The 18,505-nt window shown below is 48.6% G+C and overlaps 1 protein-coding gene across 1 annotated transcript in view; it reads left to right on the forward strand.

Moving 5' to 3' along the window:
• Window positions 1-16,553, forward strand: part of IL17RD (interleukin 17 receptor D) — a 61,358-nt gene extending 44,805 nt beyond the window's left edge. The window contains exons 4-13 of the mRNA XM_004581560.2: window positions 3,038-3,156; window positions 3,711-3,831; window positions 5,017-5,061; window positions 5,178-5,329; window positions 7,651-7,716; window positions 8,728-8,782; window positions 9,323-9,433; window positions 10,116-10,300; window positions 13,675-14,617; window positions 15,368-16,553. Coding sequence (XP_004581617.2) covers window positions 3,038-3,156; window positions 3,711-3,831; window positions 5,017-5,061; window positions 5,178-5,329; window positions 7,651-7,716; window positions 8,728-8,782; window positions 9,323-9,433; window positions 10,116-10,300; window positions 13,675-14,617; window positions 15,368-15,480 — 1,910 coding nt within the window. The 3' untranslated portion in view covers window positions 15,481-16,553. The remainder of the gene's footprint in view (window positions 1-3,037; window positions 3,157-3,710; window positions 3,832-5,016; window positions 5,062-5,177; window positions 5,330-7,650; window positions 7,717-8,727; window positions 8,783-9,322; window positions 9,434-10,115; window positions 10,301-13,674; window positions 14,618-15,367) is intronic.
• Window positions 16,554-18,505: the final 1,952 nt, after the last annotated feature.

Here is an 18,505-nt window from a genome sequence, read left to right on the forward strand (position 1 = left end):
ATGGGGACCAGTGGCAGTGCCAAGGAACCCATCCAAGGGTGTGATGGTTTTGGCCACCAGTGTTGTGATCTCTTGTGGCCACACTGAGCATTGGCGCATTTTGTGATTTTTCAGGAAAATCCTGCTTTTTCATGAGAAACCATGACCTAAGTGAATTTCTGAAATTGGCAACTGATATAATTTTTATTTAACCTCTGTGGGCCAAAAAAAGGGAAAAGAAACAAAAAGCAGGAAAAAAAAAACCTCCACAAATTCACATTATCTGGCTGAATTCAGGCTGGGGCTGACCTCTGTCCTGTTGAATAAGTTGATGATCCCTATGAGGGACAGAGGAGGCACGCGTGGGACGGGGAAGGGACCCACTTGTTCAGATGGGCTCGGATCTGAACCTGGAGTCCACAGGAAGCTTTCACACCTTGCTGAGCCCACATGCCAGGTGGAGTCCTATGGTTCAGAAACCCCTGCAGAGTGTTTGCAGAGCACGCTGTCAGACCAGAGCTGCTGCGACGGCCCTGTTCATTACAACCTGGTCCCCCTGTCTGCCCCTTTTGCGTTTCCCGGGGTATCCAGGAAAACCCTGGCCAAAGAAGAAGCAAAATGAAGTCTAGTTGACTTCCTCTGAATGCGGGGACACATTGCAGAAGAACTGGGATGCTTGAGCGGTGAGGACGGGCTGGCAGCAGGAGGTGGGAGCAGACCCATGGGCCTGGCTCACTTTGCCACATAAATGCTTGTGGGTTTTCCAAAACTAATATTGTCTTAACATTTCAAGATTAAAAAAAAAACTGTGGATAAAAGGGAAGTGGTCATGCTAAGGAAGCCTCCACAGTGAAAGGCAGACTGGGGTGCAGACTGAGGGCAGGAGTTGCACATGCAACAGCCGGGGCAAGAGGATGGGAACTGTTCCTGGATGAAGATTGGTTGGCATGGAAAGATGGACAGGTTCTGTGAGTTTCTATCAAGGGAACTCATTGGAGGGCAGAAAGATGTGGTATGAGAGAGGTGAACAGCCTTGGCTGAGGGCCATGCACTTCCTGGGTTTCATTCAAAAAGACCCTGGGGAAGTCAATTAACTTCCTTAACACTCAGTTCCCTCATCTGTGAATTGGGATAATAACAGCTTCCTCCTGTGGTTGTGAGGAGGATTTAATGAGCTGAGATGATGGGAGAAAGCGCAGATTCCTTCATGGGAAGCTGCTCTCTGGAATTGATGACCACTATGTAACTTAGAGGTGTTCATAGCGTTGCCACAAGAGATAACATTGTCTGCCTCTGCCTCTGTCCCTGCCCCGAGATTTGGCAAAGTAATTTCCAGGCTGGCCTTTTAAAGGTAAGCAGGCTGCCTGGGATACCTGCCTTTTGGCTCCAGTAGTCCTGCCTGTGCAGTTTCCAATGCAGCCAGCCACCTGCTGAAGCCTCGTGGGGTGCAGCCGAAGTGCCTAATTCCCTGCCACTCACCCGAGAGACCCAGATGAGGTTCTGAGCTGGGCTTTGCCCTGATACAGCCCTGGCTGTTGCACGCATTAGGAGAATGATATCTCTCTCTCTCTCTCTCTCTCTCTCTTCTTGTCCCTCTTCCTGTTGCTTTGCCTTTCAAGTAAATGAAAGTAAATACCTAACTATTTAAACAACAAGGATTAGAGCCCCATCTCAGCTGATAACTTTTTATGTAATTTGGAGATATTTTATTGGCCTTCATGAATCACCTGACTTGTGTTGATTAGTAGTCCTAGGAACACAGCGGAAGTTAAAGCTTGTTATAAATACTAGTGGTTTGCTCCAAAATATATATATTTTTGGGGGGACCTCACAAAGCAAGTCCCTGGAAAACCTAATGCATTGTCAGGCTGAACCCTTATATCCATCATCACTTCCAAATCCCCAGCTGTGGGTCTGTTGGTCTCCCCCATTTCCCCAGGAGACTTTGTAATCGAAATGCAACGTGGCAGAGTCACTTCCTGGGCACAGCAGCCCTCTGAACCCACCTTGCGTGAAACTCTAATTGTGGCTACAATTGCCCTGCCCAGCCATGAAGTATGTGCTCTTCATCAAATAATTATAGGATTGGAGGACCCATTCGAGGGAGAGGAGAGAGGTTTTCCCTGGCCTTTGCCATCAATAATGGTCCCACCTGGTTAATTGCATCCTGTGTAATTATTATTTTATTTTTCTGCCGTGGGAGGGGACGGGTTGAAAACGTCTGGGCGTCTGGTGCTGAGAAAGAATGTGAAATTGATCTTTTGGCCACTGGAGCCGGCTGTGGAGAGCTCCAGCTGCAGCTGGGGCACTGGAGCCTCCTTAGGAGACAGGGACCCGTGCTGGCTCCTGCTGCCACCAGAGCCTAATCCTTCACACAGCGGAACACAGCTGGGGAAAGCTCAGGTGGCAGGGTGAGGGGGGAAGGGTGGCTGGGGCCATTCTGCAGGGTGGGGAGTAGGGAGGTATCTTGGGGGCCCTTGGGGGCTGGACGAAGGGCACACATAGGGCAGCCCTTGGGTGTCTGCCTTTCAGGTGTGAATGAAGCCAGGAACCACTTTGTAAGTCCTAGAGCCATCCCCTAATCGCTCAGGCTTGGACATACATACCGTACGTTGAGTGTTTTATCTGTCGCTGGGTACAACATGCCCACAGGTCAGCATGCAGAAAGTTAAAGTGGAAATGTGGTTTGGGGAAATGACCTTGTCAGCCAGGGGAATCATCTAGATGTATCCCGTTTCATGTCACGGGAACAATATAGTTCTGTGACTGTCACTGCCAATGTGACTTGGGTGTAAAGATTTGTCCCCTGAAGCCACAGAGGCAGTGGAGGCTTATGGAATGGCTGGCTGGGTTAGTGATTAAACAGGTGATACTGATGGGACAGGGACAGTCACCTGTTCTGTTTACAGGAGTGAGGAGTCGCCTTGCGTCACTCCTGTAGACTCTAGACTCAGCTGGCGTCGGAAGTCCTTTAGCTCTGGTGTGTCTGTAGGGAGGAAGGAGAGAGTTCTGCAAGTTATTGGTTCTGCTTTTACTGATTGCATTCTGCTTCGCTTAGGCATCGAATTCCTCAAAGGATTTCGGGTGATCCTGGAGGAGCTGAAGTCAGAGGGACGGCAGTGCCAGCAGCTCATCCTCAAGGACCCCAAGCAGCTCAACAGTAGCTTCAGGAGAATGGTGGGTCCCAGGTGGGGACTGCAACACACACAGGCCCAGACCAGCCCCATGCCCCAGGGGAGCGGGGGTTTCTGAATGGTCTACTGAGCGTCTGAAACCGGAGACGGAACAGGCTGCATGCCAGAATGGCCTGGCCATGCCGCCAGCCTGCATGCTCCATGATCTCTGAGACCCTTCGGAGGTAAACACCTCTCCGGTTACCTGCTCCCAGCAGCCCTCCCTGAAGGTTGTCAGTGGGCCTAGTGCCCTGCCCCCCTTTCACCCCTTGCCCTGAGCTTCGGTATTAATAAGCCATGGCGACCTTGCCAAAGATCACACAGTGCTGGCTGTCCTCATGGTTAGGAATCCAAACGTGAACTTGGTGCAGAGAGCCGACCTTCCCCTTGCTTCCCTAGGGGCAGAGTGAGGGGGTTGCATCCCACTGCCCTAGAATTGTGTCTGGGTGCTGCCGCTGTGGCACCCTGTTGAGTCTAGGTAGCAACAAGGGTCTCCCATATGGGTAGAGTGCGGGCAATTTCTCCATGGCGTCACGTGTGTTTTTTGTTCCCTTTTAGGGAATGGAATCTCAGCCTTTCCTGAACATGAAATTCGAAACGGATTACTTTGTCAAGATTGTCCCTTTCCCTTCCACTAAAAATGAAAGCAATTACCACCCTTTCTTCTTCCGAACCCGAGGTAGGTATGGCCTTCCCTGACCCAACTTGGCTTTTATCCTGCTTGAGTAATTGCTCTACAGAGACCTGTTCAAGAGCACACCGGATCCTGGCAGGCAGCAGGTGTGGCAAAGAGACAAGCATCCAGGAAAGCGCTTTTTAGAGTTAAGATTAGGCCCAGACACGGTGCCTCTCATCAGATCAGCCACTGTTGGTTTGTTTCAGGACATACCTGCCTGTGGCTGGGACCACCATCAAGACATCCACGTCTCTAGATTTTTGTGGCATTGTGTGGCAATTGTCCAGAACTCTCCCCACATGCGCAGCCTGGTCTCCTGGGCCACATATTGGGTTCTCTTGTGTTTTTATCATGTTTTAAGTTCTGTTTCTGAGTTTACAGTTTGGGCCAAACCTGGTTTTTAGCATTAACATTACTGCTCAGGAGATGCCTGCCTGTGGCTAAATCCTTGCCTTGCATCCACTGGGATTCCGTAGGGATGCTGGTTCATATTCCAGCTGCTCGACTTCCCTCCCAGCTCTCTGTGGCCTGGGAAAGCAATAGAGGATGGCCCAAAGCCTCGGGATCCTGCATCTGCATGAAAGACCTGGAATAAGCTCCTGGTTTCAGATTGGCTCTGCTCCAACTGTTGCAGACACTTGCAGAGTGAACCAGCGCGTGGACGATCTTTCTCTCTGTAGATCTGCCTTTCCGATTAAAAAAATAAAAGTTTATCAAAAGGAATTTAAATGAGAAGGTTGCTGAAAGTGGAAATGATGCCTTGATGGTTTCCAGAACCCACTCTGGAGTTCTCTTGTGCCCACATACCTCCATGGTGGAGGTGTGCAGAAGCTGGCATCATTTCCCACTGCCTCTCTATCACAGTGGTGTGAGCATACTAGCATACTTCCAGTACCCGTGGTTATTGGCCTTGGAACTATATACTGCTTGACAGACTTAACCCACTGGTATCTTTATACTTAGACTGTCTCCATTTATGTGGCATAAACAGCTTTGATATTCTTCTACTTTGCTGTTTAAACTGTCATAAGATACAAATGTGCCATAGTGAAAATCGTTGTTGAGCTGATGTCTTTTATGGCTTTTCCAGCAGTTACTCGGCCTACTATGTTTATATTTCATAGATATGTGGGATGAGAAAAACGTTGGACTCTCCCGATACTTAAAAGTATGTTTTTCTTCTAATAGCCTGTGACCTGTTGCTCCAGCCGGACAACCTGGCCTGCAAACCCTGTGAGTAGAGGTGTCCCTGGTTGTCAGCTGTCTGTGCCTTACCACCAGCTAGGTGCTGGGGCTGACTTGGGGTGCTCAATCTGTTCTTCTCTGCCTTCTTCCCCCACCAACCCCAGTCTGGAAGCCTCGGAACCTGAACATTACCCAGCATGGCTCCGACCTGCAGGTGTCCTTCGACCATGCGCCACACAGCTTTGGCTTCCGCTTATTCTCTCTTCATTACAAGCTCAAGCACGAAGGACCCTTCAAGCGAAAGACCTGTAAGCAGGTGAGCTGCTTGCTGGGTGTGCATGAAGGAATGCTCTGTGTGTGTGTGCACACATGTGTGTTTTGAAAGATTTTTTTTTATATGACAGGAAGAGAAGGAGACAGAGAGAGAGGAGGAAAGAGGCAGAGCTCTTCCATCTGCTGATTGACAAGCCCCTCCCTCTTCCACATTGATGTAACAGCCGAGCCAAAGCCAGAAGCTGATGTGGGATGCTTACTGTGCAGGGGCCCAAGTAGTTGGGCCATTGTCTGCTGCCTTCCTAAGCACATTAGTGGGACGCTGGATTGGAAGTGGAGCAGCCAGGAGTTGAAGTGTCAATCCCATGTGGGATGCCAACATGGCAAGAAATGGCTTAACCAGCTACTGTGCCATGCACCCCCTTCCCCCTCACCATGTTTTTTTTTTTTTTTTTTTTTTTTTAAATTAAGAAGTGTAATTGTAGCAAATTAAAAAGCTTCTGCACATCCAAGGAAACGATCATCAAAATGAAGAGACAACTTACAAGATGGGAGAAAATATTTGCAAACCTAATCCAACAAGGAATTAATTTCCAGAATATGCAAGGAACTCAGGTACTTCAACACTAGGAAAACAATGATTTGATTGAAATACAGCTAAGTATTCTGAACATATGTTTCTCAAAGGAAGAAATACAGAAGATCAATAAGTATGTAAACATATTCAGAATCACTAATCTTCAGATAAATGTATATCATAGCCACCATGGATTATCTCAATCGAGCCGTCAAAAAGACAAATAATAACAGATACTATGCTGAAGTTGTGGTGCAGAAGGTCACCATGTATTTTAAAGTGACCCTGGGGGTGACAGGTGTTTGGCCTAGTAGTTAAGATCTCAGTTAACATACCCATATCCCACATTGGAGCTCCTGGGTTCTATTCCCAACTCTAGATTCCAGCCTCCTACCAGTGTGTGCCCTAGGAGGTAGAAGATGACAGCTCAGGTAATTAGAGCCCTGCTGTCTACATTAGAGACCTGGTCTGAGTTCTCAGCTCCTGGCTTCACCCATTGCATCCCTCACTGGCCACTGCTAGCATTTGGGAAGTGAACCAGGGCATCAGAGTACTGTCAGTCTGTTTTCATCTCTCTCGGTTAGTCACCTTTGGGTTTTGGGTGGCTAAAATGTGGGCATCATGCTTTCCCAGTACTCAGCTGTCAGTAGCTGCTTCAGAATGTCATCACAGGGCTGGTGTGGTGATTCAGCATGCTAATCCTCTGCCTGCAATATCACATTCTAAATTGGTGCCGTTTTGTGTCCTGGCTGCTCCACTTCTAATCCAGCTCTTGGCTTATGGCCTGGGGAAGCAGCAAAGGATGGCCCAAGTCTTTGGGAGTCTGCAGTTGCATGGGAGACCAGGAAGATCCTGGCTCCTGGCTTTGGATTAACTCAGCTCCAGCTGATGCGGCCATTTGAACATTGGACCAGAAGATGGAAGATCTTTTTCTCTCTCTGTTTCTCCTTCTCTCTCGAACTCTGCTTTTCTATTTAAAATACATACATATATATATATATATATATATATTTTTTTTTTTTTTTTTAAATATCATCACTGGGTGTGACTCGGGACCTCTGGCCAGGAGCCTTCACTCTGCAGATACCTACATTATAGCTGGCAGGGAATCAAAAGCCTTCCATGTTCTATCAACTCTTCTGTGTTTTGTCTGATGCTCAGATGCTCACTGTGGCAGGTGCTGAGCTTCAAGCCATGTGAAACTCAGGCGCTGCCACTGTCCTCCCTTCTCAGGTGGGGAAACTGAGCCTCAGGGAGGTCACCTGCCTTGCTCAAGATTACCGTTTCCAGAACCTAGCAACCAAGCCACTAGTAGTTATTTCAGTGGCCACTGGCTTTATCTGCTAGGCCAAGGTTAAGTGGAGAGTGCTGTAACCAAGTTCTTAACATTGGTGGTGATCGGACTAAGGGGGAAACATTTTGTGGGTGTTCACAGGACTGCAAATGCTAAGTCTTGTGGTGTGGTGGCTGTAGGCCAGTACCCTTCCTCAAGGTGCTCCTTTGTGTGTTGGGCCCTCCTCACTTCTGCCATTGACCTTCATACAGAAGTTCAGCGCCTGAGATGTTGGCTGATTGACTGTGTGAACGCAAAACTCCATTTCTTCCTCTGTCCTTTTCGTTAGATGAAAGTTCTTCTAAGTAGTACCTGGCGAAGCGCAGAATGGAGCGAGCTGTAGCTGAATGCAGTTCTTCCCCAGCCAGTCTGGTGGAGGCTCGTGGCAGGATCCTTTCGCTCTATGGGAGAAGCTCGGTGACCTTTTTTCGATTGTTGTTTGCTTCTTTGCCAGGAGCAGAATGTGGAGATAACCAGCTGCCTCCTTCAGAATGTTTCTCCGGGGGATTATATCATTGAGGTAGGTGTAACTCCAGAAAGCCCCATCAACAATTCTACTGAACAAATTGGCTTCACGGACAACTTGGGGATAGCAAGAAAATTGCAAACCATTGAAGATGTGTGCCAGTGTATGTCTACATGGTTTTACATGCTTTTCAGAAAAGTTCACACATAATCAATACTTCATCTTTTCATGAACTTTCCATGAATATTTCTGGTAATTTTTTTGTGTGTGACCACATAGCCCCTGTGACCCAGGATTTACATTTTCTATATGGTATTCCTTAAACTGCAGAGATACTTTTTTTCCCCTTAAATTTTAGTTTTAAAAAGTTGCAATGTGATATTAAAACAGGAAAGCAAACTTCTGTCTGCCTAAACTTGCCCACCCCAGGTTTCCCTTGCTTTTGTTCCTTTGTGCTCTGACAGGGAACAGGCCAATCGGATTCTTCTCCTGTCTTTAATGACTTTTCCACTATCAAACCTGGTGCTTTAGACATTGGTGGAAAAGGAAATTAGCATTGTGTCCATGGCCTCTTTGACAAGACAACCAATGTGTCTTTACATGTTTGTAGCAACATCTACTTCTTGCGTTCTCTGGTAGCAGGGAGTGGCTCTAGGCAGACGTACCTTTGGAAAGCACGCCCACTAGAGTTAGTGGTAGGATGCCAGTGTAGTTGAGAATCGTTAGCATGTGAGACCCGCTGGCTGTATTCTTCAGTTGCATAAACAGCCTTTGGATTCAAGAAAGGAAGCCTGGTGAAGTTTAGAGCTTCCAGCTGGGAGTGCAGAGATGAGCCTGGATGTGTTTAATGCCTGAGCTCTCCCTGGTAAATGAAGATGAGCTCCAGCCACACCCTTGTCTCACTCGTTCTCCTCCACCACGTCCCCTGGACCCACACTGCCCACCAACGGTATAAAAAAAAAAGGAGTAAAATCGCCCTGTTTCCCCTCCATGTGCCTGGTAGACATAACTTGTTGTAGTGCTATCACTTTGAAGAAAAATAACACAGCATTCTCTGTTTTGCAGCTGGTAGATGACACTAACACGACAAGAAAAGTGATGCATTATGCCTTCAAGCCAGGTACACATTGTTTTTGCTTAAAACATTGGCTCTGGGGCGCTGCTCACCCAAGTATCTGATCCTTTCTGTACTTCACGGTTTCTAAAAACAGAAGTCGGGTCCTGTCTCTTGAATGCCGCTCCATCAAGTCTGACTTTGCTTCCATCCTTGTGTTGATGCCTGGAAGATCAAAGCCAGTGTGGTGTGCCCGTTGCTGGGAACTAAATAAACAGTCAATTGTCCTTGGAAGAAAAGTGGTGGGAGGAGAGGTTTCCTTAGGCAGAATTCTCCTCCAAGGTATTTACTGTGCCAGCCGCTACTCTTAACTGTTGAATTGTTGCCTGAAATCCTTTGAATGAGCTGCTTAAAAAAAAAAAAAAAAAGAGCTGCTGAATCCTTTTAAAGTAGCCACACAAGCTCTCTGAGAAAGGTGGTCCGTGAGGGTCTGAGAACCTGTCACTTGGCTTATGTTTGAAAAACAACAAAACCCAGGTATTTCTCTTTGAACCTGTTCCCGCTGCTGAAGTTTCTCAGAGCCTTCTCCTCTCTGCCTTCTCCTAGTGCATTCCCCGTGGGCAGGGCCCATCAGGGCTGTGGCCATCACCGTGCCGCTGGTCGTCATTTCGGCGTTTGCAACCCTTTTCACTGTGATGTGCCGCAAGAAGCAGCAAGGTAGATCTTTGGGTATTGTCTCCTTCCCTGCTCCCCTCCCCCAACACACGCATGCACACACACACATACACACACACAAGGAGCAGGCCCAGGGTCACTGCCAGCCCTAGGAGCCTGGAGCGGGGCGGGGGGGGGGGGGAGGAGTACAGGTGCTTCCTGGTGCGGACATCTGGGAAGCTTCAGAGCTCCTGGTTAGTTCCCTGGCTCCTATACCTACCTCCCTGGAGCAACGTATTTGGTGTCTGAACCTCAGGAGCAACTAAAAGGACAGGCATCAACTCTGTTCCTGCACTCGGGACAGTACACGCCCAGGGAGCTGACGACGGGTTTACCCAGGTGTCCACTTCCTCGAAGCTTTGTGCGCTGTCAGTCATACCTCCATAAAACACTCTGGAAATCCTGTCAATGCTTCCTTGGTCCCAGGAAGTGCACCATGCATGGCCGCCTGTAGTGTCCAGTGCTGTATTTCCTGGCCTGTCCAAGGTCAGTTTGATGCTAGGAATAATGTTTGTTGCTTCACTATAGAAAACAGCTGTCCCATCTATCCTGGTGACCCAACAGTGCTGACCAAGCAGGACCCCTGGACCGTGTCCAGATCGCCGGGGGTTCCTAACATTAGGGAATAGGACAAAGCATCCTCGTTCACAGATAGCTGTCAACCCTGTCTTCTTTTCCCATGTAGAAAACATATATTCACATTTGGACGAGGAGAGCTCTGAGACCTCCACGTACACGGCGGCTCTCCCCAGGGAGCGGCTACAGCCACGGCCCAAGGTCTTCCTGTGCTATTCCAGCAAAGATGGCCAGAATCACATGAACGTCGTCCAGTGCTTCGCCTACTTCCTCCAGGACTTCTGCGGCTGTGAGGTGCGGGTTTCAGAGCCTTATCTTTCACCCTTGTGCCACCTCCTTGCTGCCATCTCTTCTCTTCCAAGCTGGTTTTGGTGACACCTGACCTTGACTTGGCCATAGTTCCCAAAGTGGAGACTTTTTTTAAAGCTTCATTTTGTTTATTTGAAAAAGCAGAGTTAGAAAGTACTCTAACATCTGTTGGTTTACTTTCCAAATGATTGCAACAGACCAGGCTGGGCCAGGACAAAACCAGAAGCTAGTAATTCTTTATCAATGTCCCATGTGAGTGAAGGGGGCCCAAGCCCTTGGGCCACCTTCTACTGCTCTCCCAGGTGCATTAGCAGGGAGCTGGATCAGAAGTGGAACAGCCAGGGGCCAATGCTGTATAGTGGGAAAAACATCTGCCTGTAGTACCAGCATTCCATGTGGATGCCGGCTTGAGTCCCAGCTGCTGTATTTCTGACCCAATTCCCTGCTGATGGCCTGAGAAAGCAGAGGAAGATAGCCCAAGTCTTAGGATCCTGCACCCACATGGGAGAAGCGAAAAAAGCTCCTGGTTCCTGGCTTTGGACCAGCCCAGCTCCAGCCTTCGTGGACATATGTGCAAAGAACCAGCAGATGGACGATGTCTTTGTCTCTTCCTCTTGTAACTTTGCCTTTAAATAAATAAATATTAAAAACAAACAAGCAAAGAAAAAGCCAGGACTTGAACTGACGCTCATGGAGCATGTCAGCTCTACAGGTGGTGATTTTGTGCTGTGTCACAACCCCAGCCTAGGAGGTGGCCCTGTACTATTGCATTCTACCCTGCCCAACACAAGTGCTAAGTATTCTAACATTTGCTTCCATCCCTGGCCCATAGCTGCTCACAAGCATTGAGTGGCACCCATCTGGCACGAATTGTAGTGTGCAGCAACTGTCACAAGACTATGCAGCTGGGGCAGGGGTCAGTCAAGACATCCCAGTGAATGAGCTCAGGAAAAAAGCCATCGTTGGAGGGTCTGAGTGTGACAAGTAAAGCAGTGATTCAGGCAGGCTTTTGCTAAGGAGGTGAATGGAGAACAGGACTGTCTTCAGAAGTCAGGGAATCTTGGAGTCCGGAGAGGAGTGTATGACAAAGGGTTTTGTGAGCTTGTATGACCATTGATTGCTACAGAGGAATGGCAGGGGAGAAGCTGGTGATGCTGGTGTGTGGTCAGAGGTCTCTCGGAGAGCCCTAATGTGCCAGGTACTCAAATTGTCTGCCTTGGTTTCTTAGATGCTTCTTCAAGCTGGTAATATGTAGCTTTTCCGTAATATCATGGTGTTCCTTTTTAAAGTGAAGTATGATAGCTCTCTTGTTGCTTTTTCTGTTTCCTTTTTAAGGATCTATTTATTTGAAAGTCAGAGTTGCAGAGGGAGCTGGGAGGAGAATCTGAAAGCGGCAAGCTTAAGTCAGGAACCAGGAGCTCTAAGCACTTGGGCCGTCCGCTCTCTGCCATTTGAGCAGAGAGAGTTGGATTAGAAATGGAACAGCCAGGATTTGAACCAGCACCCATTTGGGATACCAGTCTTGTAGGTGGTAGCCTAAATAATTGTTCAATAATTTTGTGATGGGGAGTTAATTTGTGCATTGAAGCCACCTACTGGTGTTTCTCAGAATCTCTCTGTGTGGTAAGGCTGCCCCCTGGTGCCAGTAGAGTGTATTTCCAAGGCCAATCCAGTTTCCTCCCGTGAGAAAGCCTTGACCTTGGCTTCAGCACCTGCTTAAAAAACAACTGCAAACCCCAGCAGTTGACACACGTTATCTGCAGATTCCACAGACAGCCCAGTTTGTCCTGCTTTAAAACTGATTACCCTCTAGGAAGAACACTCGAACATTTCTGAGTGAACTATACGTTGTAGAACATTTAGAAACTGAAAATAGATGACAGATTTGGAAATGTCCTCTAATATCAACCTGGAGAAAGAACCACAGTTAATATTTGTTGTGTTCCTGTCCAGTCTCTTTCTATAGAGCAGAACTTACATATACAGTTTTGCTTTGTGGGTATGTTAGGAGGATTCTCTCCACTTAATGCTTTCTCCACTATAGCAGCGCCTCTGTAAACTGCATCTTTAAGTAGCAGTTTAAAATCCATTATATCGATTCAGCATAACTGAGTTAATCCAGGTTGTTAGATATCTTAATCGTTCAGTAATACTCCCTTTCTGATGGTTTGCAAAGGATAGAGGCCCCGAAATAGAATTACTGGATCAAAGATTGGAATGGTTTCTAAATGCTTATTCTATCTATGGAAGAATATTATTAAGAATTTGTGGGAAATGGAATTAAGAGATATGTTTGTTTGTTTCCAAAACAAAAATTTTTTTCTTGAAATCCGTGCATGAAAATTTGAGATTTTAACAAATTTGTAGAAATGCAAATTATGCAAAAACCATGCAAGGCTATCAAACCTGGTTTGTTCCAGAGTCAACTTACTTTTAAATTTTCTTTTTCATGAACTTTTTGAATCCCTAAGATGACTCAGGGTTACTCTCAGCAAATGGATGCATGTTGGGGGTCACATCCTAGAGCAGAAGAGGGAAACAAGGTCGTTTCAGAATGCCCTTTCCCTGTAAGGATCTGTGGCTGCCGTGTTGTGTTGTAGCCATGGGAAATACAGTTTCAAAACTACAGGGCCCGGCGGCCTGGCCTAGCGGCTAAAGTCCTCGCCTTGAAAGCCCTGGGATCCCATATGGGCGCCGGTTCTAATCCCGGCAGCTCCACTTCCCATCCAGCTCCCTGCTTGTGGCCTGGGAAAGCAGGAGAGGACAGCCCAATGCATTGGGACACTGACCTGCATGGGAGACCTGGAAGAGGTTCCAGGTTCCCGGCTTCGGATCGGCGCGCACCGGCCCGTTGCGGCTCACTTGGGGAGTGAAACATCGGATGGAAGATCTTCCTCTCTGTCTCTCCTCCTCTGTGTATATCTGACTGTAATAAAATGAATAAATCTTAAAAAAAAAAAAAAAACTACAGAAGAAAACACAATCACCAAGAGGTGCCTACAGCAGAATTCAGGGAGAGGGGTCTGAGAAGGTGAAACCGCCCGATCTACCTGCACTGTTCCCCTTAGTCAGGGACCCCGCACATCTCCTTTGGGGTGGAAGGGCTTGTAGGCCAGGACTTGAAAATGACCCCCACAGGATGTGTTTTAAAGTGGCGTGTCCTTGAGAGAGGCCTGGTGTGTGACCATGCAACATCAGCTGCTCCCTGGTGCAAAGTAACCAAGCGCCTGCACATAGCCATGCTAATAATGGTGCCGGGGCACAGATCTGTGACCTCTGCCTAACACCTTCCTTCTGGTACCTCCCATCTTCCTGCATGTTCTGTATGATAAGTGACCTGACTTTTGTCCTCATGGCAGGTGGCTCTGGACCTGTGGGAAGATTTGAGTCTCTGTAGAGAGGGGCAGCGGGCGTGGGTCTTCCAGAAGATCCATGAGGCCCAGTTCATTATCGTGGTGTGCTCCAAAGGCATGAAGTACTTTGTGGACAAGAAGAACTACAAGCACAAAGGCAGTGGCTCGGGGAAGGGGGAACTCTTCCTAGTGGCTGTGGCTGCCATCGCGGAGAAGCTCCGCCAGGCCAAGCAGGGCTCCTCTGGGGCACTCAGCAAGTTCATTACCGTTTACTTTGACTATTCCTGTGAAGGAGATGTCCCCGGTGTCCTGGACCTGAGTACCAAGTACAAACTCATGGACAATCTCCCTCAGCTCTGTTCGCACCTGCACTCCTGTGACCCTGGCTTGCAGGAGCCGGCGCAGCATCCGGGATCCAGCAGCAACAGGCGGAACTACTTTCGGAGCAAGGCCGGCCGCTCCCTGTATGTCGCCATTTGCAACATGCATCAGTTTATCGACGAGGAGCCCGACTGGTTTGAGAAGCAGTTCGTCCCCTTCCATCCACACCCACTGCGCTACCGGGAGCCAGTCTTGGAAAAGTTTGACTCGGGCTTGGTCTTAAACGATGTCATGGGTAAATCAGGGCCCGAGAACGACTTCTGCCTCAAGGCCGAGGTCACTGCTCTTGGAATCCCTGGGCGGGTCGACTCACATCCGGAGATCCAGCCGGGAAACCCAGACGAAGACATGGAGGCCCAGTCCACCGTCATGGACAGTGGCTCTGCCCTGCCACCCCTGTTTCACTTGGGGAAAGCCGGCAGCCCTTCAGACATGCCACGGGACTCGGGCATCTATGATTCGTCTGTGCCCTCGTCGGAGCTTTCCCTGCCGCTGATGGAAGGACTCTCAGTTGATCAGACAGAAACGTCTTCGTTGACTGAGAGCATGTCGTCGTCCTCAGGTTTGGGTAAGGGCTCCCAGCGCAGGCCACAACGTCTGGGCACATTTCTGAAAGCCATTGAGGCATTTTTTTTTCCTTCTCTCTTTTCATTTTTTTATTTCCTTGTTGGGTATTGAAACCTGCTGGGAAGTAACTTGGCTTCTTTAAATAAACTTAGTCTATGTAGGAATAAAGGTGTTGACCCCGCAGAAACAATGATGCACGGTTAAGTGCACTCCTCAGGCCTTGTGGGGGATGCCGACACAGTGGATGTGCCCTATGCTGTCTCATTTGATTCCAGAAAGGGCTAAATTCCAAGCCCCTCTGGTGCTAAGGGCTGTCTGGTGTCTGGTTGGTGTTTAGGGCACTGACTGCCTACTGCTCTTCCATTTGAACCTGTGCCAGTTGAGCCTGGGGCTCACAGGAGCGGGCTTCTCTCCATACTAAGTCAGCACAAGGCCCCAGGTAGAGGGAGAGGGCTGTGCCAAAGTAGGCCACTCTGTTGGAACCCCTGCAGGATGGCATCTCATGCTGCTCCCTTCCATCCTTGTGATTAGTTCAGCATACAAGCCCTTAACCTTCAAGGACAGTCTGTGGCCTCACCTCTGGCAACCTGTACACATTAACAGGTGCACAATGCCCCGTCCTGAGCTGTTTGGAATGTCTACCTTCTATGTACAAAGCCCCAAGTCCAAATCCCCAGCCAGCCACCTAAGGACCCCCTACTCAGCCTACCCAGGGCAATGCAGTGACCATGTGGCTCTTTCTTTTTCTCAGGTGAGGAAGAGCCTCCCGTCCTCCCTTCCAAGCTCTTCGCCTCTGGGGTGTGCAAAGCAGAGCTTGGCTGCCATGTCTACACTGATGACCTCCACACGGTTGCCCCTTTGTAACAGAATGGGAGTCCAAAGCATTGCCACTTTAGCTGTCACCTCTCTGGCTCCTCGGTTCATCTCTGGCTGCATATCCCACTGGAGCTGAGGTCTCATCCAAGGATAGTTGGAGTGAAGTTCCAGCCACCACTCGCTCCCCTTTGCTCCAGCCCTCTAATGAACAGCTTGGCAAAGTCTCCCACTCTCTGAAGCCCTGTGGGCAGACCTCTGCAAGGTATGTTTGTGTGGTCTGACAGCAGCTTGCCACACTGGGCCAGGCTTTGGACCAGAGCCTGCGCTGGGACAGAGAGGGGAAACATGGAAAGAGAAAAAGGAAAATATCTGCTCTGATTATTCAGACGTCACTGTACTCCGTGGACGCTCCCTGTTGGCTACGTGGATTGGAAATGCTTTGTGGAAAAAGCACTTTGTCTCTCCTGACAGCCACAGATATCGAGCTCTGGTCTATCTGGAGCCTGTGATGTGTTGCAGATGATGTTCCTGGCCCATTCTGAGATGAAACTGACTATACCATGGATGTTAACTAAGCTGGGAGCCAGAGGCCAACAAAATGACCGAATGTGCAGTCAGCGCTCATGCAACAAGCATGACTATCTAAGTGGGTGCCGAGACTGGCTGAGGTGGGGACCCCTGGGCCAGGCGGGGCATCTGGACTGTCTCGTCTGAGATGGGTTGGTCCATGTGCAGGGGGCCCATGTGTAGCACCTCCCTTGGTCTGAGGAGGCGTGATACAGGTGCCAAAGCTGCCGGCCACATCTCTCTGGCTTGGATTTACTGTGTTGTATCTCAGATGTTGGTGTCTGGAAGTTTCTTTTATGGAACGGACACCCAGCTGGATGGTATTTGTTGGGAGTTGGGAATTTGTGCTTCGGTCGGCTGTTTGTGTTCTGAATATTTGGGATGAGAATCCTTGAGCTTCAGCAGTGTAGGGAGGTGGTGGCTCGGTAATCTGACCTGGTTTTGATGACTTGACCAATGTGGATTTTTTTTTTAAATGAAGGTGAGAAAGAAACTGTCACAGAAGTAAATACTCTGTTTTTGTGAATGACTTCTCTGCAAAATTTCCATTTCCATTTCCAAAGAAAGATGAGTTGCTCTTATCCAGTTTATTGATCAGCAAGTGGCAATGACGTCTTAGCTTCCCCTGTGGAAAAGCCTTGTCCTGCCAGTGCCTTAGAACAGTTGTGACATCACTCTCCTTTTTCATGGGCACAGTTGGATTTTTTCATTATGCAGCCCAGGAACCTGGGTGTTTTTTCATTCCTCAGATAGGGCTAGCCTCAAGGGGGAAGGATGAGGCCCAGCTGAAGCAGGGTTGGGGCGGGGTGGGCAAAGCACCCCTCTGGACACATGCTTGGCAGGTGGGGAAGTGAAGGCTGGAAGTAAATGTCTCTGTGAGTTTTGCATGCAAAGTCACACTCCCAGCTCTGCGGAGGCAGCTGGCCATTTCTCCAGAGGAGGAGAACGTGCTTGGCTGTTCTCTGGCATCGAATTTCCTGCAGCTGCTCCGGGGCAGAGCCTGGGAGCTGCAAGACTGTCTCCCCATAAAGCTAGGCATCTAGTCCTCATGGCAGTGTCCTCCCCCACCCTCGGGTCTAGAGTGAGGGGCAGAGCTCCCACTCTGCCATTGCCTCCCGGGCATCCGTTCTGTGAAGGAGATTTGGGCCCAGACTTGCTCATGTTAAGAAAATTGCCTGGGACCTTAGGCAGAGAGAGATATCTTTTTTTGAGGCCAAGAGCCCTCAGGATACCCTTAGGAACCACTTTTAGGAAGAGACCCTGGTTTGCAAGCAAAATGAGGCATCTCTGAAAAAAAAGCTGCTTCAGGGACCAAAAGAGAAGCAGTCACTGGGTTACAAGGGCATGGGCCCGGAGTGTGAACTCACTTGTAAGGAAAATAAAAGGGACAAGGAAACTGCTGGACCAGAAGTCAGGGGGTGTTTTATTTTGGATTTAAGGTTTTGTTACTTATTTTGAAATGTTAGCATTTCTGATTGACAAGTCTCACACACTAACCTGCCAAACTCCAAGCAAATCCAGTCCAGTTTCCTTGTTTATCGCAATGGCCATAGTTGTCTTACAGAGACACAACATCTGTTTGAAACAAAGCTGCATTTTCCCCCTTTTTTGTCTCAGAAGTTGTCCCAGAGAGTGGAAATGATAAGATGGAATTCAGAAGAAAGTTCTGCCAAGGCTCCCAGGGTTTCAAAAATTGGGGAAACAGGAACTAGACAATAGGGATGAGCTCATAGAAGACTTTGATCCTGAGAATAAAAAGCCCGTGTGGTTAAGTTGGATGAAGCTCTGTGGAAAGGAGCCCCAGGGTTCCAGGAGACCAAGGATCCTGCCGAGATAGCTCTGAAGGTGAGGAGCTGGCTGCTCGTCCTCACAGAAGGGGCACAGCGTCTACTGTGGCCAGCCTCGCCAGGAGAGAGAGGAAAAAGGCCAGGTGAACATGTGCTCCTCTCAGGAGCCAACTACCTGTTGGAGGACCAGCTCAGCCAGGTTGATAGTATTTTTACCCAAGAAGGCGATGAGGCTTTAAAGTCCCAAGACAGTTTGGGGTTAGCAGGGAGTGAACGCAGTCCAAGATGAGGAGTTTTTAAAGTTGGCCTTGAACAAAGATAACATCACTGTGTAGTGAAATGTGGGTAGTTAAGCATGGGTGTTTACCACAATCCGTTCTTGCAACCAAGTCTCACTCTCAGGTCCTGTGACTCTGGTACAAAATAAACAGAACTGTCCCTCCAAAACTCTGGGTTTATGGGAGTGTTTCAGAGTTGAACCTTGTGGGAGGGGGTGAGGGAGCACTTTGATTTCTAGAAGTGGCACAACCTCCTCCCAAAAGAGAAGAAACCTTGCAGTTCATAGCCCTTCTACACTAATCCAGTTCTGTTACCGAGAGAGTAGTTAAGGTTTAGATCATTCTAGTGAGAAGGATGCTCATCCCTCTGTGTTTTGTTTAAAGATCCTTTGCCTCCCGGAGTGCCAGCATTGGAAAGTCTGATATAGGATAACATCATAA

This window comes from Ochotona princeps, chromosome 21, assembly GCF_030435755.1.
Source record: "Ochotona princeps isolate mOchPri1 chromosome 21, mOchPri1.hap1, whole genome shotgun sequence".
Lineage (NCBI taxonomy): Eukaryota > Metazoa > Chordata > Mammalia > Lagomorpha > Ochotonidae > Ochotona > Ochotona princeps.